The 27,753-nt window shown below is 46.0% G+C and overlaps 1 protein-coding gene across 6 annotated transcripts in view; it reads right to left on the reverse strand.

Moving 5' to 3' along the window:
• Positions 1-27,753, reverse strand: part of TMC5 (transmembrane channel like 5) — a 90,265-nt gene that overhangs the window by 1,007 nt on the left and 61,505 nt on the right. For 4 of the 6 annotated variants that reach the window (XM_033217878.1, XM_033217877.1, XM_033217879.1 and 1 more), the window contains 12 exons: positions 27,474-27,618; positions 24,317-24,472; positions 22,249-22,400; positions 19,154-19,232; positions 17,151-17,248; positions 14,919-15,014; positions 10,334-10,409; positions 10,028-10,161; positions 7,175-7,348; positions 5,450-5,528; positions 3,314-3,418; positions 590-632 (listed from right to left, as the gene is read on the reverse strand). In XM_033217878.1, the coding sequence (XP_033073769.1) occupies positions 590-632; positions 3,314-3,418; positions 5,450-5,528; positions 7,175-7,348; positions 10,028-10,161; positions 10,334-10,409; positions 14,919-15,014; positions 17,151-17,248; positions 19,154-19,232; positions 22,249-22,400; positions 24,317-24,472; positions 27,474-27,618 (1,337 nt within the window). Of the gene's footprint in view, positions 1-589; positions 633-3,308; positions 3,419-5,449; positions 5,529-7,174; positions 7,349-10,027; positions 10,162-10,333; positions 10,410-14,918; positions 15,015-17,150; positions 17,249-19,153; positions 19,233-22,248; positions 22,401-24,316; positions 24,473-27,473; positions 27,619-27,753 lie in introns of all 6 variants that reach the window. The other 2 variants (XM_033217882.1, XM_033217880.1) reach the window with 2 other exon arrangements.

Below are 27,753 nucleotides of genomic sequence, written 5' to 3' on the forward strand. Positions count from 1 at the left end.
ATCAGTAAATGCTATCCCCCCAAAATAAATGAGTTTGTTTGTTTCCTGCCCAGAATTCACTCTCCTGGCATCAGCCCCAGATCTTCTTTGGGAAGTCACCCTTCCCTACTCTCAGTCCCTATGGTCTTCATGGTTGCACCACCTGTATCTACAGATGAAATCATGTGACCAAGGGAACTGCCACATCTTTGTAGCCACAACAACTGGTTCATAGACAGGGATATCACCCAGTCAGACCCTATGAAACGCCATGAGAATCCTGGGTCCCTCAGTCTTTCCCACCAGACTGACTCTGAGAAAATATAAGAAGTTGATAAAGCTGTCTTGCACTTATTAAGAAGAGTCTATTGCAAAAGGGACTAACATGGGTAAGAACGGAACTGAAAAAAACCGGGTTCTGGTGACATTGTGAGTTCCTGCGTTAGGCTAGACCTAAAGCAAGAATTATTCTTGGAATTTTGCTTAAGCCAGTTTGGATCCAGTTTGCAACTGAAAAAGTAACGGACACACGAGCAATTCTTACACTTATCTTAGGATATTTCACCAGAAGTATATTAGTGTCTTATTCTGTCCCAGTTCAATTACTCACCAAGACTGCCATCACGTTCCCCCAAATGCAAAGCGTCTTGTTGCTGAAAAAGTAAAAAACAGGCAGCCATGTCACGGAGGAAGAATGCAGATTCTGGGTCTTGTTGCATAGTTGGCACAATTTGTGAGCCCTCCACCATTTTAAAATTAAGGGATGACGAATTAAGGCCAAGTCTCTGCCATAGAATATTGAACATTTTTTTTTAGGGAGAGTGATTCCATTCATTCATTCCACAGATAATCTTTTTTTTTTTTTTTTTTTTTTTTTTGACAGAGTCGTGCTTTGTCTCCCAGGCTGGAGTGGAATGGCGTGATCTCAGCTCACTGCAACCTCCGCCTCCCGGGTTCCAGCGATTTTCCCGCCTCAGCCTCTGGAGTAGCTGGGATTATAGGTGCCTGCCACCACGCCCGGCTATTTTTTTTTTTTTTTTTAGTAGAGACAGGGTTTCACCATGTTGGTCAGGCTGGTCGCGAACTCCTGACTCCAAGTGATCTGTCCACCTCAGCCTCCCAAAGTGCTGGGATTATAGGCATGAGCCACTGTGCCTGGCCGTTCCATAAATATTCACTGAGCATTCATATTATGCCAGGTAATAAATTAGGACCTGGGGTGACAAGTGCACAGACATGGTGCCTACCTTCAGAGGATCTATCTTTAGGCCTCTAGATCCCTTACCCAAATTGTGCTGACAGTATAAATTTGCACAGATGGTAAATTACATGTCAGTCACTTCTGTCAAGATCACAATTTCCAACATGAGTGGCATTTGCATTAAGGTGGATTTACTGTTCATCTGTATTTTCAGGACACTCAGGAAGCAAGCAAGGCTTTGGAATTAGAGCAGGGTTTCATGTATCTTTATATTCTCTTGGTAAGAATGAAATTGATTAAATCTTTTTAAGGGAATGATATAGCAATATCTATTAACATTGTCATGTACATGCTTTGTGGCAGAAATATTCACAAAAATACTTTTTTATTTATTTATTTATTTTTTGACATGGAGTCTTGCTCTATTGCCTAGGCTGGAGTGCAATGGCACAACCTTGGCTCACTGCAACCTCCACCTCCTGGGTTCAAGTGATTCCTGTTCTTCAGCCTCCCAAGTAGCTGGGATTACAGATGTGCACCACGACACCCAGCTCAGTTTTCTTGTTTGTTTGTTTTTGTTTTTTATATTTTTAGTAGAGATGGGTTTCACCATGTTTGCCGGGCTGGTCTTGAACTCCCGACCTCAAGTGATATGCCCACCTTGGCCTCCCAAAGTGCTGGGGATTGTAGGAGGGAGCCACTGCGCCCAGGTTAATTTTTTTAAGAGACAGGATCTTGTTCTGTCTCCCAAGCTGGAGTGCGGTGATGGGATCATAGCTCATTGTAGTCTCAAACTCCTGGGTTTGAGCAATCCTCTCACCTCAGCTTCCTGAGTAGCTGAGGCTACAGTTGCGAGCCACCATGTCTAATTATTAAAATTTTTTAAGGGATGGGGTTTCACTTTGTTGGTCTTAAACTCCTGGCCTCAAGCAGTCCTCCCCTCCCACCTCAGCCTCCTGAGTAGCTGCGATTATAAGCACACAAAAAATAATTGTAACAAAATGTTTCATTACCTACTGTTTTGAGTATTTAAAAACATAGAAACAACCCAAATATCCAAATATGTACAGAATTAAATATCATCCAAGACATAGTATTAAGTGGTGGGCTGCGGGGGAGGGAAGTTATGATACTATTTGTATAATATAGCCTCACTTTTGTAATAAACAAGTAAAGTGTTGGTAGATACAGGTATGTTTGCAGATGCCTAGGGAAATAGATTTGCAAGACTAGACACTGAAGTATTCATAGTGAGATGAGATTTCAGGGCCTTTTTCATATCAGCGGGATCTACTTCTGTATTATCGGGGCTGTGAAAAATAAACGTGCAAGTTCCATGAGGGCAGGGGCTTTGTTTTGCTCACCGTAACCCCAGCACCTAGAAAAACTACAGGCATGAAGAGTGCTGAATAAATGAATATTACTTTTTTTTAGTGTAGTGGCACAATCTCGGCTCACCGCAACCTCCGCCTCCTGGGTTCAAGCGATTCTTCTGCCTCAGCCTCCTGAGTAGCTGAGGCTACAGGCGCATGCGGCCACACCCAGCTAATTTTTGTTTGTTTGTTTTTTGTTTGTTTGTTTTTTGAGACGGAGTCTCGCTCTGTCGCCCGGGCTGGAGTGCAGTGGCCGGATCTCAGCTCACTGCAGGCTCCGCCTCCCGGGTTTAAGCCATTCTCCTGCCTCAGCCTCCGGAGTAGCTTGGACTACAGGCGCCCGTCACTACGCCCGGCTAGTTTTTTGTACTTTTTAGTAGAGACGGGGTTTCACCGTATTAGCCAGGATGGTCTTGATCTCCTGACCTCGTGATCCGCCCGTCTCAGCCTCCCAAAGTGCTGGGATTACAGGCTTGAGCCACCGCGCCCGGCCTAATATTTGTATTTTTAGTAGAGACAAGGTTTCACCATATTTGGCCAGGCTGGTCTCAAACTCCCGACCTCATGATCCACCAGCCTAGGCCTCCCAAAGTGCTGGGATTACAGGTGTGAGCCACCACGCCCGGCCATAAATATTACTTTTTAAGTAAAAACCACAGAAATACTTAGACAAAGAGCTTGGTCTGTAGTTCTCTGATGCGCCTTTTACAGGGAGGCAAGTTCGTGTCCCAGGGGTCCCCAAGGCAGCCTCCAACCTCACCTCCACCTCTCTGCTTTCCAGAATGAGTGAGCTGGGGTTTGCTTTCTTCTCCATATCCTGCAGCTTGATCAACTTTTCTATCAGGAACATTTTATCTTTGCCCTCCTACCAAGAAGGAAAACAAAACCAGAAAGAAACAAAAACATGAATGAATGATGGTATGGAATTGAGAAAGCAATTGATGGGAAGAACGTCGATTTTCAGGCAGGTAGGGTCCTAGAAGTTGGATGGAGGTTGCTGCCATCTTTTGGTGAAAGAAAAGAAACATTTCACAGTAAAACCAAAGTATCCCCCAGAGCCTTCCTGCACTGTAATATTCTCCTCTAAAGCAACTCCCCTAACAGGCTTGAGAAAGTAGCCTTCAGAAGTCGGCTGCTGGAAGCAACTTACATGCCACGTCTCAATAGCCAGGAAAAATGGTTTCCAGTCTCCCCCATAGGCATGTGCCCCAGAGTGAGACTCCGTGTCAAAACAAACAAACAAAAAAGATATATGTAGGATATGGAAAATATGAAACAGATGACCTGCATTCTTTAAGAATAAAAAGAAAAGAGGAAGTGGGGAGGAGAGGTGGTAAATGGTTATAGAGTAAAAGAAAGTTAGGCATTTTGGCTGGGCACGGTGGCTCATGCCTGTAATCCCAGCACTTTGGGAGGCCGAGGCGGGTGGATCACTTGAGGTCAGGAGTTTGAGACCAGTCTAGTTAACATGGTGAAACCCCATCTCTACTAAAAATACAAAAATTAGCTGGGCATGGTGGCACACACCTGTAATCCCAGCTACTAAGAAGGTTGAGGCAGGAGAATCACTTGAACCAGAGAGGCAGAGGTTGCAGTGAGCCAAAATCATGCCACTGCCTTCCAGTCTGGGAGACACAGTGAGATTCTGTCTCAAAAAAAAAAAAGAAAAAGAAACAAAGGCACATCAACCAAATGCAACATGTACCCCCTTTTCAGATCCTGAATTGTGCAGTTCTAGTATAAAAAGACACTTAAGGGGACAACTGGGGAAACGTAAACATTGGATATAAGACAATAATAATAAATTATTGGTAAGTTTTTTCTTTTTAAGTATGATGATGATATTGTAGTTATGTTTTTTTAAAAGTCTTTATCTCGGCTGGATGTGGTGACTCACGCCTGTAATCCCAGCACTTTGGGATGCCGAGGTGAGCAGATCACCTGAGGTTGGAAGTTTGAGACCAGCCTAACCAACATGGAGAAATCTCATCTGTACTAAAAATACAAAATTAGCCGGGTATGGTGGCGTGTGCCTGCAATTCCAGCTACACGGGAGGCTGAGGCACAAGAATTGCTTGAACCCGGGAGGCGGAGGTTGCAGTGAGCCAAGATCGCTCCACTGCACTCCAATCTGGGCAACAAGAGTGAAACTGTGTCTCAAAATAAATAAATAAAATAAAAGTCTTTATCTCATAGAGATGTACATACAAGTTTTAATATATAAAAAATAATATAAAGCCTAAGATTTGCTTTAAAATAATCCGGGGAGCCAGGTGGAGTGGCATCTGCCTATAATCTCAGCCACTCCGGAGGCTGAGTCAGGAGTTCAGGAATTTGAATCCAGCCAGGGCAACATAGCAAGACCCCCACCTCTAAAAAAATAAAATAAGGCTGGGCGTGGTGGCTCACGTCTGTAATCCCAGTACTTTTGGAGGCAGGTGGATCACCTGAGGTCAGCAGTTCAAGACCAGTCTGGCCAACATAGTGAAACCCTGTCTCCAATAAAAATACAAAAATTAGCTGGGTGTAGGGGCGGGCACCTGTAATCCCAGCTACTTGGGAGGCTGGGGCAGGAGAATCGCTTGAACCCTGGAGGTGGAAATTGCAGTGAGCTGAGATTGTGCCTCTGCACTCCAGCCTGGGCAACAAGAGCAAAACTCTATCTCATAAAATAATAATAATAATAAATAATAAGAATAAAAATAAGGGATTTGCTGGGAAGAGAAAGTGTAGATGAAATAAGAATATAAAAACATTGATGGCTGTTAAGGCTGACAGCAGGGATATGAGAGTTCATTGTAGTATTCTCTTTACTTTGGAGGATGTTTGAAAGTGTCCCTTATACAGCGTTTAAAAAGGGTTATGGTGGACATCAGAGGGATCCAAGGGGACTTACATTAATGATCTGCTCATGCAGCAGCCTGATCATAATCTTCCTTCCCTCTGTGATCTGCCAGTAAAAATAGGTGATGATTCTGAAAGAGGAGAAAAGAAAGAATGACAGACACTCTTGCCAATGTTTTGCAGGCTCCGAATTTCCACTGGATGAAAAGGAATGGGAATCTGTGCCTGCAGATGGATTTGGGCCCAAATGTGTTTTTGAAAACTCATGTCAGGGTGAGTTACAGTTTAAATACATTGGAGCAATGGTTCTCAACCTGGCTGCTCATGGAATCACCTGGAAGGGGGAAATAAGCCCATGCCACAGCCCCTCTTCAGACCAATTAATTTAGCATCTCTGGGCATGTCATCTCCTTAAAAGGAGAACAGCAGGTATTGCTTTCTTAACAGAACTAGTTAAAAAAAAAATCCCTAAGACGACGGGGTGTGGTGGCTCATGCCTGTAATCCCAGCACTTTGGGAGGCCAAGGCAGGTGGTCAGGAGATGGAGACCATCCTGGCTAACACGGTGAAACCCCGTCTCTACTAAAAATACAAAAAGATTAACCGAGCGTGGTGGTGGGTGCCTGCAGTCTCAGCTACTCAGGAGGCTGAGGCAGGAGAACGGCATGAACCCACAAGGCAGAGCTTGCAGTGTGCTGAGATTGCACCACTGCACTCCAGCCTGGGCGACAGAGTGAGACTCTGTCTCCAAAAAAAAAAAAAATTCCCTAAGCCAAGAAGATAGTATATAATCTTTCCCCACTTCCCCCAGAGACGGGGTCTTGCTCTGTTGCCCAGGCTGGAGTGCAGTGGCACAACCAGAGAACACTGCAGCCTCAAACTCCTAGGCTCAAGCAATCCTCCCACCTCAACTTCCCAAGAAGCTCAGACTACAGGCAGAAGCCACTGCACCAGGCTAAATAACTTTTAAAAAAAAACTATCAATGCAAGGTTGGGCAAGGTGGCTGACACCTGTAATCCCAACACTTTGAGAGGCTGAGGCAGGAGGATAACTTGAGGCCAGGAGTTTGAGACCAGCCTGGGCAACACAGGGAGACTCCATCTCTCAAAAAAATTTAAAAATTAGCCAAGTGTAGTGGTGCACACCTGCAATCCCAGCTACTTGGGAGCTGAGGTGGGAGGATTGCTTGAGCCTAAAAAGGTTGAGTTTGCAGCAAGCCATGACCATGCCGCTTCAGTCCAGCCTGGGTGATAGATCATGACCCCGTCTCAACCAAAAAAGAAAGGAAAGAAAGACAAGGAAGGGAAGGGGGAAAGAAGGAGAAAGAGAAAGCAAGAAAGGGAGAGTGAGAGAGAGAGAGGAAGAAAGAAAAAAGAAAAGAAAAAAGAAAGAAAGAAAGAAAGGAAAGAAAAGGAAAGAAAAGAGAATGTAAAGGAACAGAAAGGGAAAGGAAAGGAACGGAAAGGGAACGGAAAGGAACGGAATGGGAAGGGAAAGGAACTTGAGAGAGAGAGGGAGGGAGGGAGGAAGGGGAAGGGAAGAGAAGAGAAAAGAAAAGGAAGGAAGGGAGGAAGGGAGGAAGGAAGGAAGGAAGGAAGGAAGGAAGGAAGGAAGGAAGGAGGGAAGGAAGGAAGCAAAACTACCTATGCAAAGGTAGAGTCACCCAGAACACTGAGCTATACTACAGCCATTTGCTTTCCAACCAAACATCCCTACTGCTGTTTCCCCCGAATGCTCCTGGCTTTCCTTGCTAGATTCCCCAGATACCACACTCACAACACAATGAGGGTGAGGATGAAAAAGAAGTGCACGCTTCCAATGAGGTTCCGATAGATCCAAACCACCCACAGGTAGCCAGGCCGTGTACTCAGGGTGTCGATCCAGCTGTAGATGGAGTGAATGAAGAAAGGCAGACCTTGAAAAGGGCCACAGTCAGCTGAAGGCTTCAATCTGGTAAAACAAAGATGGAAGAACACCTCTAGCACAAGACTCAGGGATGGTTATTTTAGAATCAGGGTGTCCTTTCTGGGCTCTGGACCTGAAAACATCAAGTCTTGCCTGATCCACTCATACCCACTTCCCAAAGAAACCCTCTTGCTCACAGCCTTGCTGGGGTGACCTGCACTCCAAGGACTGCCTCTCAGATCAGAGGGATCACCTCACCCAACAGCAGCCAATCCAAAGGCCAGGCAGTGACTTCTGCAGTAAGTTGGCTCAATGATATGAATGGGGGCAGTCAGACTCTTTTTCTTAAGAACTTGAATTAAGGCCAGGCACTATGGCTCATGCCTCTAATCCCAACAGTTTGGGAGGCCAAGGTGGGAGGATCGTTTGAGCCCAAAAGTTCAAGACCAGCCTGGGCAACATAGTGAGACTCCATCTCTACAAAAAAATAAAGAATTAGCTAGGCATGGCAGCACATGCCTGTGGTCCCAGCTACGTAGGAGGCTGAGGTGGGAGGATCGCTTGAGCCCAGGAGGTTGAGGCTATAGTGAGCTGTGATCATGCCACTGTACTGCAGCCTGGGCAACAGAGCAACACTGTCTAAAAAAAAACTTGAATTAAAGCCAAATATGGTGGCTCGCCTGCAATTCCAGCACTTTGAGAGACCAAGGCAGGAGGATCACTTGAGGCCAAGAGTTCAAGACCAGCCTACGCAATGTAGTGAGACCCCCATTTCTAAAGAATAATAATAATAATAATAATTAGCCAGGCATGGTGATGTGTGCCTATAGTCCCAGCTACTTGGGAGGCTGAGGTGGGAGAATCACTTGAGCCCAGGAATTTGAGCTATGATTGTGCCGCTGCACTCCAGCCTGGGTGACAGAGCAAGGCCCTGTCTCAAAGAAAGAAATTGAATTAAGAAGCATAAAGAGGGAAGCCTGTTAGCTATGGAGGAATGAGCAGAAACTACAGGGCAACAAGGAACTAGTGAGGAAGAGAGAGAAGAGAGTGGATACGCCAAGAGGAGCAAGGACATTGTGGAGCAAAGAACTGAGGGCCCCAGTTTCACAGGTGTCCTAAAAATCATCTCCCTTGTTCATCAACCATGGTTTATTCTGTTAAGCACTGTCAGGCTCTGGGGACTTCACCTGAAGCAAGTCCCTGCCCTATTGGGCTTACGTTCTGGTGGGAAAAATAGACAATCGTTGAGTAACAATTAAACAAAGACTCACACAGAGGCATTCCTGATTATGCATGATGGAATGAAGGAAAGAAACTCAGGCCCGAGAGGGAGAAGCAGTGGGGAACTGAGAGCAGACAAGGAGGGCTGTGAAAGTCAGATCTTGGAGAGGACCTTGGAGCTGAGAATCAGAGGGTGGAGAGGAGGCAGCCAAGCAAAGGGAGTGGGGAGAGGACTTCACTCAGAGGACTCTGCCCATGTTGGGAGGGGCTTGCTGGCTTCCAGGAATGGGGTGAGGGCGGTGGGGTAGTGTACAGTGGAGCCAAAGGGAGGTGGGGTTGTCGAGGTGGGAGGAGCCGGATCAGTCTGTTAATTTAGATGAAGTTCTGTTCCGGATGTGGAGGAACAGGGTGCGGGGGCATCTCCCCATTCTGGGAAGCTGCAGTTCTTGGCAGAAGTGAGAAAGCTACTCCTGACTGTGGCTGTCAGATGGGTGGTGATCAAACGAGGATGTATTCCCTCCCTGGCTTTTAGTGTCTGTTGGGTAGCCAGGGAACTTAGGTTAGACACTGTATTCAGCGTGTCTTTGTATTCTGATGTTTTGACATCTGGGGTCTTACTGATTCCAGCTCCCTGGGCTAGCTGCCCTTCCTTGGACTAGCTTACAAAGCCCAACTTTCAAATGCAAACCAACGGATCCAGATCCCACACCCTAAACTGCCCCCTTTATCAGGATCTCACATCTGGGCCACCACTCCGCTGTCCTAAGCACCCCAGGGCCAGGTGCCAGACAACTCAGGGCAGATCCACATCCCACAGCCTACTGACAAACCAGCCAACCCTAAACCTGCTTCCCCTGCCTTGCCCATTCCTTACCATAGAAAACCACAAGAAAGGCTCTAGCCCACATTTCCCCTCACTCCCTCTGCCTCCTGACCTACCCCGATGCTTCCCTGTGTGGTCCTTTGTGGCACAGAGTGCCTCCCCTTCTCAGGAACTGAGAGTAATAAACTATCTTTCTAGTGGTGGTCATTCCTGACCTGTTGGGCTTCACCACACCTAGTTATTTATTTATCTATCTATCTATCTATCTATCTATCTATCTATCTATCTATTTATTTATTTATGTATTGAGACAGAGTCTCACTCTGTCGCCCAGGCTACAGCGCAATGGTGCAATCTGGGCTCACTGCAACCTCCACCTCCGGGGTTCAAACGATTCTCCTGCCTCAGCCTCTCTTGCAGCTGGGATTACAGGCATGCACCACCATGCCTGGCTAATTTTTGTGTTTTTAGTAGAGACGAGTTCACCATGTTGGCCAGGCTCATCTTGAACTCCTGGCCTCAAGTGATCCACCCGCTTCGGCCTCCCATAGTGCTGGGATTATAGGCGTGAGCCACTGCACCCGGCCTCACCATACCTGAATTATAATAAAACCTACATTTTAAAACACACACCCATCCACCCAGTCTGTAAAACCTCCCCCAAGGCCCCCTTCTCCTACCTCCAGATGGTGATGGCCAGGGTGCACAAGACCGCGGTGAAGGATGGGAAAAAGAGCAAGAAGATGAAGAGAGTCATCATCTGCGAGGCCCGCCAGGCTTTGCTCGGAGGCTGGAAATTCATCATCAGACTGATCTGAAGAGAGAGAGGCAGCCACCTCCCATCTGCAGCCAGAGCAGCAGCAGAAGGACCCCAGCCAGGCCCAGCTTCCTGAGACCTTTGCAGAGCCCCCTTCCCCAGCTTTAAGCGCCACCAGGTCACAGGCGTTGGAGCAAAGCTGACTGATGGCAACGTCGGACTGACTCACGTTTTTGGCGTAGAACATGATGAAAAGCATAATCATTTGGATAAGGGGCAGCAGGGGGCAGAAGAAGATTCCAATCCTGAAAGGCAGAGAGGGTGAGTGTCAGAGGCCGGGGGAGACAAAAGGAGTCGGGGTGAATCTGGGAAGCTTGGAAGGAAGAGAAAGAGGATGTTGTGGCCTGGATTGTGTGTCCCCAAAATCCATATATTGAGGCCTTAACCCCCAATATCTCAGAATGTGACTGTATTTGGAGACAGGGCCTTGGAGAGGTGCTTAAGGTAGAACGAGATCACAGTAGGAGGCCCTAATTCAGTATAATTAGGTGTCCCTAAAAGACAAGATTAGGAGGCCAGGCGTGGTGGCTCACGCCTGTAATCCCAGAACTTTGGGAGGCCAAGGCACGTGAATCACCTGAGGTCAGGAGTTCGAGACCAGCCTGGCCAACATGGTGAAACCCCATCTCTACTAAAAATACAAAAATTAGCCAGGCATGATGGCGCATGCCTGTAATCTCAGCTACTTGAGAAGCTGAGGCAGGAGAATCACTTGAACCTGGGAGGCGGAGGTTGCAGTGAGCCAAGATTGTGCCATTGCACTCCAGCCTGGGCAACAGAGCAAGACTCCATCTCAACAACAAAAAAAGAAGAGATTAGGACATAGACACACAGAGAAACGAAGACCATGTAAAGACATGGGGAGAAGATGGCCGTCTATAAGCCAAGGAGAGAGGCTTGAGACAGATTCCTCCCTTATGACCCTCAGAAGAAACCAACCCCACCCGCATCTTGATCTTGGCCTTCTGACCTCCAGAACTGTGAGATATGAAATTGCTGTTGTTTAAGCCACTCAGTGCGTGGGACTTTGTTATGGCAGCGCCAGCCAACTAACACAGAGGGGGCCTGCTTCCATCCCAGCAAATTAGGCAGATTCCCACCATACCCAGTATCCTCAGCTGCCTTCTTCCCAGCTCTGAAAAGGAGATTTTATAGAGAAATCACCCATCCACCTACTAAACCAACAGATGGTATTCAGCATGCCCTAAGCTAGCGTGTCCCAAATTTAGGGCATACCCTATGCTTTCCCCTGCTTTTGCTTCCTTCCCCATGGTATTCAAGGTCTGAGGTTCTGTAGGGACAAGGCATTGAACAGCACTGAGTTCCAAATGAGAAAGGCATTCCCTTTCCAACTCTCCTGCAGTGCTCATGAGCAACAAAAGGAGAAAATCTCAGTGTGGTTCTAGAATAATGTAACTCCTAACACATGCCAATCTCCCTTTTTTTTTTTTTTTTTTTTTCCTGAGACGGAGTCTTGCTCTGCCGCCCAGGCTGGAGTGCAGTGGCCGGTTCTCAGCTCACTGCAAGCTCTGCCTCCCGGGTTTACGCCATTCTCCTGCCTCAGCCTCCTGAGTAGCTGGGACTACAGGTGCCCACCTCGTCGCCCGGCTAGTTTTTTGTATTTTTTAGTGGAGACGGGGTTTCACCGTATTAGCCAGGATGGTCTCAATCTCCTGACCTCGTGATCCACCCGTCTCGGCCTCCCAAAGTGCTGGGATTACAGGCTTGAGCCCCCGCGCCCGGCCCAATCTCCCATTTTTTAACAAAAAAGGAGTAGGCTTTGGGCTGAGAGCCTTGGCAAACAGTAACATCTCGCTAGAATTTAGTGACATTTTGGAATGGGATTGCTTTTATTTTTCCAGTTATTTGTGATTTCTATCAAATGGCACTGGTTTTCCATTTATGATTGTAAATAAAGACTCTCTTAAAAATGTATGTGAGAGGCCAGGCGCAGTGACTCACGCCTGTAATGCCATCACTTTTGGAGACTGAAGTGGGCAGATCATCTGAGGTCAGGAGTTCGAAACCAGCCTGGCCAACATGGCAAAACCCCTGTCTCTACTAAAAATACAAAAACGCCTGACGTTTTGACATCTAGAGTCTTACTGACCCCAGGAAGACTGCCGATGTTGGGGAAAGCAGTCTGGCCATTTACAAAGGCCTTTCTTCCACATCATTTCAACTAGGATGCCGTTGGGCAAGTTACTTAAACTCTCTCTAAACCTTAGTTTTCTAATCTTTAAATGGTGGACATACTAGTACCTACTCACAGAGTTTTTTGAGAGGAATAAATGGGCATGGTGGCTCACTCCTGTTATCCCAGCACTTTGGGAGGCTGATGAAAAGCAGTTATCATCTACCATGACATTAAAAAAATGTATTTGAGTAAAAAAAAAAAAGGCAAATAATAAAAAAAATTAAGTAGATAATAGCACAGGTGAAATATCACTATACCAAAAAATAGGCAGGCTGGTGTACATAGACTAAAACTTGGAAAACATGTTCCTCACTTCATCTCTATCACTGTCCCTAACATATATCCTTTTCTGTCATTATATTATCTTCTTATAAAACTCATCATCAAAGGCAATATTCTCCTAAAACCCACAAAGGTTAGAACTGTAATAACCATGGAAAAAAGAAAAGATATGTGTTTTCGATTGTGCTTATTCATGATTTAGCAACAAAAATCTCAAAGGCCCAGAAGTCATAATGGTAATTTCTTTTTTTTTCTTTTTGAGACGGAGAGTCGCTCTATCTCCCAGGCTGGAGTGCAGTGGCATGATCTCGGCTGACTACAACCTCTGCCTCCCTGGTTCAAGTGATTCTCCTGCCTCAGCTTCTCTAGTAGCTGAGATTACAGGCATCTAACCACAGCCGGCTAATTTGTATTTTTTAGTAGACTCAGGGTTTCACCATGTTGGCCAGGCTGGTCTTGAACTCCTGACCTCAAGTGATCTGCCCACCTCGGCCTCCCAAAGTTCTGGGGTTACAGGTGTGAGCCACCACGCCTATTTAATCACCTCGAAAACACTGTGAGTAGGTATCTCTACCATTTAAAGATTAGAAAACTAACGTTTAGAGAGAGTTTTAGTAACTTGCCCAATGGCATCCCAGTTGAAATAATGTGGAAGAAAGGATTTTGTAAACTGCCAAATTGCCAGCAGGTGATTCAGCAGCATGCAAACACATTACCTAAACTACCAAAGAAAGGTCCTCATTGTCTCTAAAAAATAAACTCATTAACTTTGAGTTATTTGCAGACAGTCAAATCACCCAGGGCAACTTTAAAGAGTCAGAAAATAAAACACTCTCCCGTTGTATGACATATTGGTGTTTACAAAGCAGTTTTCATCTACCATGGCATTTAATCCTCAACATGATTCAAAGGCAGCTATTCTTTTTTTTTTTTTTTTTTATGAGACAAAGTTTCATTCTTGTCGCCCAGGCTGGAGTACAATGGCACGATCTCTGTTCACCGCAGCCTCCACCTCCCAGGTTCAAGTGATTCTCCCGCCTCAGCCTCCTGAGTAACTGGGATTACAGGTGCTCGCAACCACGCTGAGTTAATTTTTTGTGTGTATTTTAGTAGAGACGGGGTTTTGCCATGTTGGCCAGGTTGGCCTCGAACTCCTGGCCTCAGGTGATCCGGCCTCCCAAAGTGCTGGGATTACAGGCATGAGCCACCGCTCCTGGCCTTTTTTTTTTTTTTTTTTTGTGGCAGAGTTTCACTCTTGTTGCCCAGGCTGGAGTACCATGGCACGATCTTGGCTCACTGTAACCTCCACCTCCCGGGTTCAAGCGATTCTCGTGTCTCAGTCTCCCGAGTAGCTGGGATTACAGGCGTGTGCCACCATGCCCGGCTAATTTTGTATTTTTATTTTTATTATTTTTTTATTTTTTTTTTAGTAGAGATGGGGTTTCACCGGGTTAGCCAGGATGGTCTCGATCTCCTGACCTCGTGATCCGCCCGTCTCGGCCTCCCGAAGTGCTGGGATTACAGGCTTGAGCCACCGTGCCCGGCCTAATTTTGTATTTTTAGTAGAGATGGGGTTTCACCATGTTGGTCAGGCTGGTCTTGAACTCCTGACCTCAGGTGATCCGCCCGCCTCAGCCTCCCAAAGTGCTGGTATTACAGGCTTGAGCCACCACACCTGGCCTTAAAGGCAGCTATTCTTACATGCATTTATAGATGAGTCTGAGGCTCACACAAGCACAGTGATCTCCATGAGTGGCAGAGCCAGTCTCAGAACTCAGTTTATCCTGTTCCAAATCCAACACTTTCAAGTCAGTAACACCCCATCAGACGGAACCTGGGAATGTGATTCACCATACAGAATTCCGGCATTAACTGCATCATGTTAAAATAAATATGCAAAAGTAATGCAGGAAGATTGCTTGAGCCCAGCAGGATGAGGCTGTAGTGAGCCATGATCATGCCACTGCACTCCAGCCTTAGCAACAGAGTGAGACCCTGTCTCAAAAATAAATAAATAGGCTGAGCATGGTGACTCACACCTATAGGTGGCCTCCAGGTTGGGATCCCTGCTCTATGCTGATTCTTGTCTGAAGTCCTTAAGCTCTCATAAAGGAAAATGGTAGTCTAAATGCTAAATTCATGGTACTCAGACTGGTTGGATGGCGTATCACCCATGCAGTTTTAAAAACAACAGATTCTGGAACTTTGCCACCAAAACACCAACTCCACAGTCATGTGGGAACCACTGGGCATTTTGCTGAGTCACAAAACTTACCACACCAGAGTTTGTGCATAGATCAATTCTAGAACGTTCCTGGCAATGTCAAACTCTGGAAGGCCAAGACTTGTGATCAGCTGCATCCCGATGATCCTGTGAAAACATACTGAGTTTAGTACCCAAACCATAACTCCCACTTTCAGAAGATCCCCCACAGACTAGGACAATCAAAAGAGACCCTCACCGGCTTGAAATAAAGTCATAAGTTCCCTTGAAAATTTTTCAACAGTTGTAAATCTATAAGCATGTTTTTGAAGAAGTATTTGAAGGGATTGAGGGAAAACTAATTTAACACAATGCAGTCAAGTGGGGGTACTGCTAAAGTGGTTTAAAAAGTTCTAGAGAACATTTGTTACCCTGAACATTTAAATTATCCCACTATTATCTTACACCCCTCTTTGCTAATTAAAGCTTCTTTTTTCATGAACCGGATGAACTCAGCACCTCTCAACTCAGATAAACATTTTTAAATTTTTGGTTGCTGCTATCAAATTAATTATATTTCCCTGTATTCTAAATCCACAAGAAGGAAACCAAGTTTCCATTTACTCTGGGGAAACTTGATTCCATATTAATTTGTTCATAAAGAGGAGTTGCCAATTTAAAAAAATTTTTGTCAAAAAAAACTTCTTCACCTTTTTTTTTTTTTTTTTTGAGATGCAGTCTTGCTGTGTCACCCAGGGTGGAGTGTAGTGGCGCAATCTAAGCTCACTGCAACCTCCACCTCCCGGGTTCAAGCGATTCTCCTGCCTCCGCCTCCCAAGTAGTTGGGATTACAGGCACGCACCACCACGCTCGGCTAATTTTTGTATTTTTAGTAGAGATGGGGTTTCACCACATTGGCCAGGCTTCTCTTGAACTCCTGACCTCAGATGATTCACCCGCCTTGGCCTCCCAAAGTGTCGGGATTACAGGCATGAGTCACTGCACCCGGCCAAACCTTTTCACCTTTATGTCCAGGCCCTCAACAGAGGCTAGAATAAAAGCACATTCTGGCAAAAATGAATGAGGAAATTTGGCATTGAATCTACCCACTGATAAAAGAATCAACATCAGACCATCCTATCTGATGGTCAGACCATCTTATTACTAGAACAGCTTGCGGAAATACATAAATGTCTGTAAGGAATGAGAGGCTCATCATATTATTAAAAAAAAGAATTACTAAATTTTAAAAACCAGACATGGGACAATAACAGTGCCTCAATTCTGTATATATTGTATCTAATATAAAATTAGTACATCAATTCAATTAAAACAATGAGATAAATCTACATGTGCTGACATGGAAAGATGTCAAAGCATAGGGACAGATCAATAAAAGCAAATTCTACAATATGTTGCAGTGTGACTCCATTTTTGCTTTTGAAAATTATGTAGTATTATATAGTAAAGACACACACAGAACAATGTGTGCATAGAAAAATCTGGAGGAATATATACTAGAATATTAAAATTATCTATAGTGGATAAGATTTCTTTTTTTTTTTTGAGACGGAGTCTCGCTCTGTCGCCCAGGCTGGAGTGCAGTGGCTGGATCTCGGCTCACTGCAAGCTCCGCCTCCCGGGTTTACGCATTCTCCTGCCTCAGCCTCCTGAGTAGCTGGGACTACAGGTGCCCACCACCTCGCCCGGCTAGTTTTTTGTATTTTTTTTGTTTTTTTAGTAGAGACGGGGCTTCACCGTGTTAGCCAGGATGGTCATGATCTCCTGACCTCATGATCCGCCCGTCTCGGCCTCCCAAAGTGCTGGGATTACAGGCTTGAGCCACCGTGCCTGGCCCAGATTTCTTTTTTTCTTCTTTCTTTGCCTTCTTCTTCTTCTTTTTTTTTGAGACAGGGTCTTCCTATTTTGCCCAGGCTAGTCTCAAACTCCTGGCCTCAAGTGATCCTCCTGCCTCAGTCTCCCAAAGTGCTGGGATTATAGGCATGAGCCACTGCCCTCGGCTGGATAAGATTTCAAATGGCTCAGTTTCTGTCTTTTATTTCTAGAATTTGTTTTCAAAAGGTTGTAAAAGGTCAACTGAACCAAGTGAACTATGACAACAGAACTGTTAGGTTAAGGTGAAATTTTAGCTAATTTAAACGTGAACAGTATCCCCAAGGACACAGGCAGACTTGGAACAATGCATGCTTTGAGTATGTCAGGGACCTGTACGTCCTACTCAGCCAGGATCAGGTTCTGGTTATAGCATCAGGCACTAATTACTTAAGAATGACAAATATTTACCTCCTCAGAAACTCTCCCAGGAAGGAATCGGCTAAAGAGAACACAAAATCCATCAGAAGGAGACGGTAGATGTCCTGGCCAATGAGAGTTTCCCAACACTGGAAGGCAAACAAGAGTCCAGATGTGGGAAGGGGCTGCGGCCTCAGCTCAATTCTCCTCTGTTCCTGGCTCTATGTACCCATTCGGACATAGCTAATGGTTGGGTTTGACCAAGTCCTTGTGTACTCAAAAAAGTAGATTCACTCTGAAAAAATGCAGCTGAGTTTGTTTTCAAGGGTGGTGTTCTCTTTTGGGTTTCCTTCTTCCCCCGATTAAAGCTTGCCTTCCACACATACCCAAACTTTCCCAGTTCGTGATCTCTCCCCATAAAACTTTTCATCCGTGCCCTATCCCCTCTGGATCCCATTGTTCAGCCAAGGGTAATCAGTTTCTTCAAGAGAGCAGGAAGTGCCAATGGCTAAGAATGCCTTCACTCTTTTTGCTTATTGACCTTAAAAAAATTAATTAATGTCTGCTTGATTAAGAAAGTGGCCTAGAGGTTTAGTAGGCTAGTGTAAACTGGAAGCTCAGATTAGTCAGTTTATAAAAGTAGTGGCTAGGAACTTTTGCAGGAAGTCAGTGCTATCAGCTGATAGACTGGGAGCTTTTAGATTTGGCTGGAGGAGAGGAAACTTTTGGGTACACGGCCCAAGGATGGATGAATGATGGATAAGTAAATGGATAGATGGACATATAGATGGATGGATGAATGGATGGATGAATAGATGGCTGGATGAATACATGAATTGATAGATGGATGCATGCATGAATGAATACATGAATAAATGGATGGATGGTTAGATAAATGGATAGACTAATACATGAATGAATAGATAAATATATATATGGATTAATGGATGGATGGATCCATACATGGATGGATAAATGGATAAGTGGATGGATGTATGAATGGATGGATAGATGGATACATGGATGGACAGATGAATACATGGATGGATGAATAGATGCATGGATGGATAAATGAATGATAGAGGGATGATGGATGGATGCATGAATGGATAAATGCATGGAAGAAGAATATGGTATCTGCTGTAACCATACTAACTTACAGGGCTGATTTTGATTCTCTTCGACAATTAGGGAGAGAAGTTGAGGGTGCCATGTTCATGTAAGATGGTTTGAGTCTAGACACAGCAGAGCTATTTTAGGGCCCAGGAATAATGGGTGACAGAGAAATAGAGAGAGGCTCCTGATTCCCTGACTCTACTTCCAACCCCAGGGCATCCTGGGTATCTGAGGGCTCATGATGACCATCAGCTAAGGATTACTGTGTAATGTGAAGGCACATTATCATGGGGGATGCAGTAGCAGGGGCAGAGGCATCCCAATGAGAAGGCCAGGGAAGTTGGCTTGTTCCTAAATCCACACGGGACACTACCCTCAGGCACCCATTCTCTGAGGTTAGTGAAGACTAGAAACTCTAGTCAAGTGAAGAAGGGCCAGGAACAGTCAGCATTAGGACATAATTGTTACTGCCAGCATTTATGAGTTTACAGATTGGTAAAGCCCAGGGTATCTAGGTTACAGGGAAAATAGAACATCAAGGATCAAAAAGGATTTTGTCCAACCCCAAGGCTGTTAGGACAGACTAGCGCTAAAATTACTAGCGTCCACTGCATATGCTGGGCACTGAACTTATACTACACATGATATTGTTTAATCCCAGTTTTACAGATGAGAAAACTGAGGATCAAAGAGATTAAGTGACTCGGCAGATGACACAGCACAGCTGGCCTTTGAATCATGTCCTCCTGACTCTAGAACCTGAGCTTTTTTGTTGAGACCCATTTTGCCTTACGTTGCTTTCCAGATTAGTTTTCGTTCTCTTTCCACAAGGGATTAATACCAACTATGGAGTGTGATGACTCTTGAGAAACCCATGTCCTCCCTGTTGGTCAAATGCTAAGAAACCAAACTTAAGGCAGAGAAGCTTAGAATCTCACCTCTTCACCAGACAGGGCCACGTTGTTGAGCCAGTAGTAACAAAGAATGCCAATTATTGATATTTTCAAAAAGATGTTTCTAAACAGAAGAGACAACATTTATGATTACTTTCAATGGCAGTCTTTCACGCTGTCTGCCAATAGTTCCTTTGGGACACATGGTAAGATCGAAATTCCTGGTGAATGGTGAATGAATTGTGGTAAATGAATTGTGAGCAGAAGCAACCTGTGTCACGTCTAAGCTGGAGCACGTAATGCCCCTGTGAGACCCTCCAGAACTCCCCATCTTCCTTTTGGAAAGGCAATCAATGATATTCAAGATGATTGCTGCTCTCTTAGCCTGGATCCCTCAGTGACTAACATAGGAAGGTCCCTCCTGCCAATCCACACTGTGTACGTAACATGAGTAAGAAATAAACCTTTGTGTTCTAAACCACTGAGATTTGGGGGATTGTTACTGAAGTATAACCTGATTTATTCTGACTGATATGTTCTCTTTTGTTGCATCTCCAAATGATCTGATTTCACTTCCCATTATAATAGTAAATGTACATAAAGTTTATTGGGTGCTGATGCAACATACACTGCCAAGCTCTTTATTGAATCATCCTCCTCAGTCTTTACAACTCCATCATCTAGTAGATGGTAATTTGTGCCCATCATACTCAATATGCAAGGTTATGGGGTGCAGTGAGACCTAATATTTCCCCTTCTATATGTACTTTAAAAAGTGGCACCATGGATTGGTGGATGGGATGTGGGGAATAATGAGGGCATAGGAATATGGTCAGAGTTTTCTTTCCCCTTCCTCCCTCCCTTCCTCCCTTCCTTCCTTCCTTCCTTCCTTCCTTCCTTCTTTCTTCCCTCCCTCCCTCCCTCCCTCTTTCTCTCTTTCTTTCTTCTTTCTTTCTTCCCTCCCTCCCTTCCTCCTTCCTTCCTTCCTTCCTTTCTTTCTTTCTTTTTTCTTTCTTCCCTCCCTTCCTTCCTTCCTTCCTTTTTTTGAGACAGGGTCTCACTCTGTTACCCAAACTGGAATGCAGTGATGTACTCTTGGCTCACCGCAGCTTTGACCTCCCAGGCTCAAGCACTTCTCCCACCTCAGCCACCTGAGTAGCTGGGACTACAGGTGCAATCAACCATGCCTGACTAATTTTTAAATTTTTTGTAGAGATGGAGTCTCACCATGTTGCCCAGGCTGGTCTTGAACTCCTGGGCTCAAGCAATCCTCCCACCTTGGCCACCCAAAGTGCTAGGATTACAGGCATGAGCCACTGCACCTGTCTGGAATTTTTCATAATATGAATTGGATATAATCGACTGACTGACCGATTTGCTCATTCATTCACCAACCATTCTTGAACACCTATGATATCCCAGGCACTGTGAACAAAGCAAAGATTTCCCCCATAAACTGTAGGGGAGGAAGATAATAAATAAATACAAATATGTCAGGAAGTGGTAAGAAAATTATACTGCAGAGAGTGAGCTGGGATCGTGCCACCGCACTCCAGCCTGGGCGACAGAGTGAGACTCCATCTCAAAAAAAAAAAAAAAAGAAGGAGAAAATTATACTGCAGAGGAGAAAAGGTGGTAGGGAGCTGTTATTTTTAATGGGATATGTAAGAAAGAGTGCAACATGAGGGTGATGTTTGAAGAACACAAAATGCATTCAGGAAGCAAGCCATGTGGTCGTGTGTGGGAAGAACGTTCCAGGCCCATGCAAAGGTCCAGAGGTGGGAATACAGTTTGGCATGTTTGTGAACGCTTAGGAGGCCTGTGACGGGGACAGGCAGTGAGCAAGGACGGGGGAGAAAATGAAGCTGGAGTGCTCGCTGGGAGCCAGATCTCACAGACCATGGTAAGGCAAGGGCTATGGAACTGATCAGCAAAGAAACTCAGTCTGCATTGTACAGACCTATACTTTTTTTTTTTTTTTTTGAGACGGAGTCTCCCTCTGTCACCCAGGCTGGAGTGCAGTGGCACAATCTCGGTTCACTGCAACCTCCGCCTCCCAGGTTCAAGCAATTCTCCCACCTCAGCCTCTCGAGTAGCTGGGATTACAGACGTGCGTCAGCACACCCAGCTAATTTTTGTATTTTTAGTAGAGACGGGGTTTCTCTATGTTGGCCATGTTGGCCAGGCTGGTTTCAAACTCCTGACCTCAGGTGATCCACCTGCCTTGGCCTCCCAAATCACTGGGATTATAGGCATAAGCCACCGCACCTGGCCTACAGATCTATACTTATAAACCCCAGCATAACCAGGAAGAAGTCAGGGAAGAAACTAGAAGGACAAAATTTGGGTAGTTCCAGACTTTGTGTATCAAAACTCCGGGATCACTTCTAGCACATATGGTACCTTTGTGGGAATCACAAAAAGGCACCCCGTGGAGGCCAGTGAGTTGCCCAAAGCACTCCTCCCACCTTTGTTTGGGTGGTGGAATTACAAAAATGCGCCTCTTCCTCCCATCTGAGGCAGTGGGTACCAGGACTCACAGCTTGACTAAGGGGAACGCTGGATGATTTCAGTCCCCTCCTCAACCCAGGAGCCTTTGTGTGTGCACTGCCTGCCCATCTGTACATCCCATACTTGAGAACTACATCAATCCCCCGCTGGTAGCAATCAGGAAAGCAATCAATCCATGACTTTGAGCAAAAGCCCACACCACACAAACAGACTTCGCTCGTTTGTTGTTAAAACAGGGTCTTGCTCTGTTGTACAGGCCAGAGTGCAGTGGTGCAATCATAGGTAACCTCAGACTCCTGGGATCAAGTGATCCTCTCACCTCAGCCTCCTGAGTAGCTGGCACTAACAGGTACATGCCACTGCATCCAGCTGCCTTTTTGTATAGCCAGCATCCAGCTATGTTGCCCAGGCTATTCTCGAACTCCTGGTCTCAAGTGATCCTCCCCTCTCAGCCTTCCAAAGTGCCGGGATTACTGGCATGAGCCACCACGCCCAGCCACACTTTACTTTTGAAATTCCTTCTTTCTGGAGAACAAAACTTTGACACTAAAGCATAATCTTTTCTAGCTACCATCCCAACTTCTCCCCGTGGAAATAGAGGCTGTTGTTGGGCACGACAGATCACCTACCGGATCAGGAGAATGTAGACTTCGTGCTGTGGCATCTCGTACCTCTCCACGAGCCTGAACATGGAGTAGATGCATGGCACGGCCAGATTAATGCAGGACACAACGAAAGGCAGTAATAGCACCGCTCCAGGGTTACTGTGCGTCTTCAGGAACTGCAGGGGATCGGGAAGAGAATGGAGGGCTGACTTGTACACTGTACCCCTTTCTGCCTCACCCAAAAGTCTCCCATGATAGAAAACCTGCGGAGTAGCTCCTCTGGGATTAACTCTTTAGCTATTTATTTATTTTAATTTTTTTGAGATGGAGTCTCACTCTGTTGCCCAGGCTGGAGTGCAGTGGCGCTATCTCGGCTCACTGCTACTTCCACCTCTTCAGTTCAAGTGATTCTCCTGCCTCAGTCTCCAGACTAGCTGGGATTACAGGGATGCACCACCATACCCAGCTAATTTTTGTATTTTTAGTAGAGATGGGGTTTTCCCATGTTGGCCAGGCTGGTCTCTAACTCCCGACCTCAGGTGATCCATCCACCTCGGCCTCCCAAGATGTTGGGACTACAGGCACGAGCCACCGCACCTGGCTAGGTTAACTGTTTTAGTAACTGTTTTAGCTAGGTACCATTAATTTGCTTACCCTGTGCCAAGCAAACTGAGGCTCAGGGAGGGGAAGACACTTATCCAGGGTCACCTCGCAAGGAAGTGGTAGATTGGAGCCTAGGGGGGTCCCACTCAGGAGCCTGAGCTCCAACAGTCATTCTGTGGCTTTCTGTTTTCTACCAAGATGCCCGGGGCAATGAGGATGTGCTCCCGCCTGTTGACCATAAGCTGAATCTCCTGAAGCTACAGCCCAAGGGGATCAATCACCATGGAATTTCTCCTTGCCTCTCCTGCGTGGCCTTGTTCATTTTCACCAGGCTTCACCTGTCTCTGAGTTCTGAATTAGGGGGGTTGGGGTCTACTAGCCCGTGCTGCACATTTTTTTTTCTTTGGAGATGGAGTCTCACTCTGTTGCCCAGGCTGGAGTGCAGTGGCATGATCTCAGCTCACTGCAACCTTTGCCTCCCAGGTTCAAGTGATTCTCCTGCCTCAGCCTCCCGAGTAGCTGGGATTACAGGGGTGCACCACCACACCTGGCTAATTTTTGTATTTTTAGTAGAGATGGGGTTTCACTATGTTGGCCAGGATGGTCTCGAACTCCTGATCTCAAATGATCGGCCCACCTCGGCCTCCCAAAGTGCTGGGATTACAGGCGTGAGCCACTGTGCCCAGCCCCATGATGCACTTTTGTGTGAGGCTGGGAGAGGCACTGGGCCTCCAGGATGAGGTAGCACTCCGACATTTGGCTGGGAATGGAGCCAGGACTGCACCTCTGCCAGGCATCCTTTGTGACCCTTGGAGTTACCTGATATGTCACATTCCCACATCCTCCCTGCCTGGCCTCATCCTACCTCCGTCTACCTCTGGATGGTTCAAAAGCACCACTTGCATTTTTGGTGGTATCTTTGGAGCCAGGGTAACCTGGGTTCCAGTATGGCTCCCTCCCCACACGGAAGCTGCACAGTCTAGGGCCAGATCCTTAGCTTCTCTGAGCCCCTCTTCTCCATCTGTACAATGGAGAAATGATCACATAACCCATAGAGAGGTTGCAAGAATTAACTGAGATTAAACAAGGCAAGGTCTGGCCCCAGGGCTGTGAAACGACACAGCTGAGCTACCGTTCATGTGAAATCATAGTCACCAATGAATGACCGCCACCGTAGCCAGGACTACAGGTGCATGCCACCATGCTGGGCTAATTTTTAAAATTTTTATAGAGATGGAGTCTCCATGTTGCCCAGGCTGGTCTCTAACTCCTGGGTTCAGGTGATCCTCCTGCCTCAGCCTCCCAGAGTGTTGGGATTACAGGTGCAAGCCACTGTGCCTCACCCCTGCATTTTTAACAAGTTCTCTGCTGGTGCTGATGCTGCGGGCCATAGATCCTGGGTTGAACCGTGGGCTGCACAACATCGTTCCCCTCCAGCACCTCATCCCTACACCTGGTTCTCTCTGCCCTGGACCCTGGTGTTGGTTACCTCTAAGTTGTACTCAGCCAGGTAATAAACGGCTACACAGCAGGCTATGGCCACCCCTGTAGAGACAACCCAGGCCATCACATAGGCAGAGAAGCGGGTCAGCTGCTGATTGAACGTCAACTTGGCATTCTCCTGACGGAGCTCTGACAGGTTCTCCTAGAAACATAAGAAAGTCAAGTTTATGGCTGGGCATGGTGGCTCATGCCTGTAATCCCAGCACTTTGGGAGGCTAAGGAGGGTGGATCACTTAAGATCAGGAGTTTGAGCCCAGCCTGGCCAACATGGTGAAACCCTGCCTCTACTAAAAATACAAAAATTAGCCAGGCGTGGTGGTGCATGCCTGTAATCCCAGCTACTCGGGAGGCTGAGCCAGGAGAATCACTTGAACCTGGGAGGTGGAGGTTGTAGTGAGCAGAGATCGCACCACTGCACTCCAGCCTGGGCGACAGAGTGAGACTCTGTCTCAAACAAATAAATAAATAAACAAATAAATAAATAAAAATAAATGAAAGTCAAGTTTATCTAGAGATCCCTCTCCACTGCTAGCAAAGATCCCCAGGGAATGCTTGCCACACCCAGAGACATAAATCCAGCCCAAATCCATAGGCGAGACAGAGACGGAACATTTATGATGAACAGGGATTATGGGAGACCCATGGAGGACTCTGAAATGGGCCAAGAATCTCCAAACACTGCTTCCATCTTACAGAAACAGTTGGGATTCATAGATAGGGACCATGTTCTTCAGAAAAGCACACTGAGGTCACAAAATTCTTTCTTGAAGAATAAGATTGGGTATCTACACTGAGAAAGAAGCTCACATCTGTAGCCTCTTGTCCAAGCCCCTTTATCTGGCTGGGTTTGGTGGCTCACACCTGAATTCCCAGCATGTTGGGAGGCCGAGGTGGGAGGATCACTTGAGCCCAGGAGTTTAAGACCAGCCTGGGCAACATAGTGAGACTCTCTCCCTGAAAAAAATTTAAAAATTAGTTGGGCACGGTGGTATGCACCCGTAGTCCCAGCTACTCAGGAGGCTGAGGTGGGAGGCTAACTGCAGCCCAGGAGGTCGATACTACAGTGAGTTATGATTGCACCACTGCACTCCAGCTTGGGTGACAGAGCAAGACCTTGTCTCGAAAACAATAAAAAAAATTTAAAGCCCCTTTATTTATAAAATCAGCTTGCTCTTTTTTTTTTTTTTTTTTTTGGAGATGGACTTTTCACTCTTGTTGCCCAGGCTGGAGTGCAGTGGCGCAATCTTGGTTCACTGCAACCTCCACCTCCCGGGTTTAAGTGATTCTCCAGCCTCAGCCTCCTGAGTAGCTGGGATTACAGGTGCCCGCCACCATACCCGGCTAACTTTTTGTCCTTTTTTTAAGTAGAGATGGGGTTTTATCATGTTGGCCAAGCTGGTCTTGAACTCCTGACCTCGTGATCTGCCTGCCTCGTCCTCCGAAAGTGCTGGGATTAGAGGTGTGAGCCACCATGCTCAGCTGCTTTTTCTTTTTTAAGTTTGTGTCTATAGACCAGCATTTCTCGACCTCTATACTATTGACATGGTGGGCTGCATAATTCTCTGTTGCAGGAGCTGTTCTACGCATTGTAGGATGTTTAGCAGCATCACTGGCCTCTACCCACTAGATATCAAGAGCACCCTCTTCCCAATTGTAACAATCAAAAAAGTCTCTAGATGTTGTCAAATGTCCCCCTGAGGGGCAAGATTTCTCTGGGTCGAAAATCATTGCCCTGGTTGGTTCATGCCTGTAATCCCAGTACTTTGGGAGGCCAAGGAGGGTGGATCACTTGAGGCTAGGAGTTCGAGACCAGCCTGGCCAATATAGTGCAACCTCATCTCTACTTTAAAAACTCCAAAAATTAGCCAGGTGTGGTGGCAGATGCCTGTAATCCCAGCTACTTGGGAGGCTGATGTAGAAGAATTGCCTGAAACCGGGAGGCAGAGGTTGCAGTGAGCCAAGATCAAGCCACTGCACTCCAGCCTGGGCAGCAGAGTGAGATTCCGATAAAAAAGAAAAGAAACAAAGAAAGAAAAACAGCCAGGCATGGTGGCTTGTGCCTGTAATCCCAGCACTTTGGGAGGCCGACGCGAGTGAATCACGAGGTCAAGAGATCGAGACCATCCTGGCTAACACGGCGAAACCCCCTCTCTATTAAAAATGCAAAATAATAAAATAAAATAAAATAAACCAGGCGTGGTGGTGGGCTCCTGTAGTCCCAGCTACTTGGGAGGCTGAGGCAGGAGAATGGTGTGAACCCGGGAGGCAGAGCTTGCAGTGAGCCAAGATCGCACCACTGCACTCCAACCTGGGCAACAGAGCAAGACTCCGTCTCAAAAAAAAACCACACACACACACACACAAAAACCAAACAACAATAACAAAAAAAAATTGCCTGAGAGTAAATATTTTTCTTTCTTTTTTTTTTAATTTATAGAGACAAATTCTCGCTGTGTTGCCCAAGTTAGTCTTGAACTCCTGAGCTAAAGCGATCCACTTACTTTGGCCTCCCAGAGGGCTGGGATTACAGGCGTGAGCCACCTAGAGAAAAGCGCCTGGCCTAGAGTAAAGTTTAAACCCGGAACTGTGGGGTCAAGAAACAGGTACATTAACCAGGTGCAGTGGCTCACACCTGTAATCCCAGCACTTTGGGAAGCCAGGATAGGAGGATCACCTGAGCCCAGGAGTTCGGGACCTGGAGAACATAAGGAGATCTTGTCTTTACAAAAAATAAAAGTTAAAAAATTAGCCAGGCATGATGGCTCATGCCTGTAATCCCAGCTACTTGAGGGGCTGAGAAGGGAGGATCACTTGAACCCAGGAGTTTGAGGCTTACAGTGAACTATGATGGAGCCATTGCACTCTAGTCTGGGCAAAGTACATTTAACAGTGATATAAATTGCTAAACTGGCCTCCAATAAGATTGTATGAATTACAAAGCCAGTATGTCATGGGAAAACATCCATTTCTCTACACTTTACCCAGCTCTAGGCACTATGAATATTTTAATTTTTTTTTTTTTTTTTGCCAGTCTCATGGGCAATAAAACAATACTTCATTATTACTTTAAGAAAAGTTACATGTATATTGGAGAAGGGAAGGAGACCAGCCGACAGCAAATGAGTAAAGTGAGCTCGCCTTACCCTTATCTCGGTGCTAAGATTCTTCTGTTTTAGCTTCACAGCTTTTTCATGAGTGACAGTGAAGTCCCAGCAAAAGATCAGCTTAGTGATCCCTCCAGAGTAAATGTGGGGGTTAATGAAGTTGTCCCGGAAGTACTTGGCCATGCTAGAGAAGGCAGATACCAGAATACCTGAAGGTTATTACGGCAGTCATTGGGAGCACAGGGCTTCAACAAAGGGCAGTCCTATTATTAATGGTAAAAGGCAACGTGAAGACTTAGCCCCAAGCTGTTGGCCTGGA

Source organism: Trachypithecus francoisi, unplaced genomic scaffold (genome assembly GCF_009764315.1).
Source record: "Trachypithecus francoisi isolate TF-2019V2 unplaced genomic scaffold, Tfra_2.0 Lachesis_group10, whole genome shotgun sequence".
Classification (NCBI taxonomy): Eukaryota; Metazoa; Chordata; class Mammalia; order Primates; family Cercopithecidae; genus Trachypithecus; species Trachypithecus francoisi.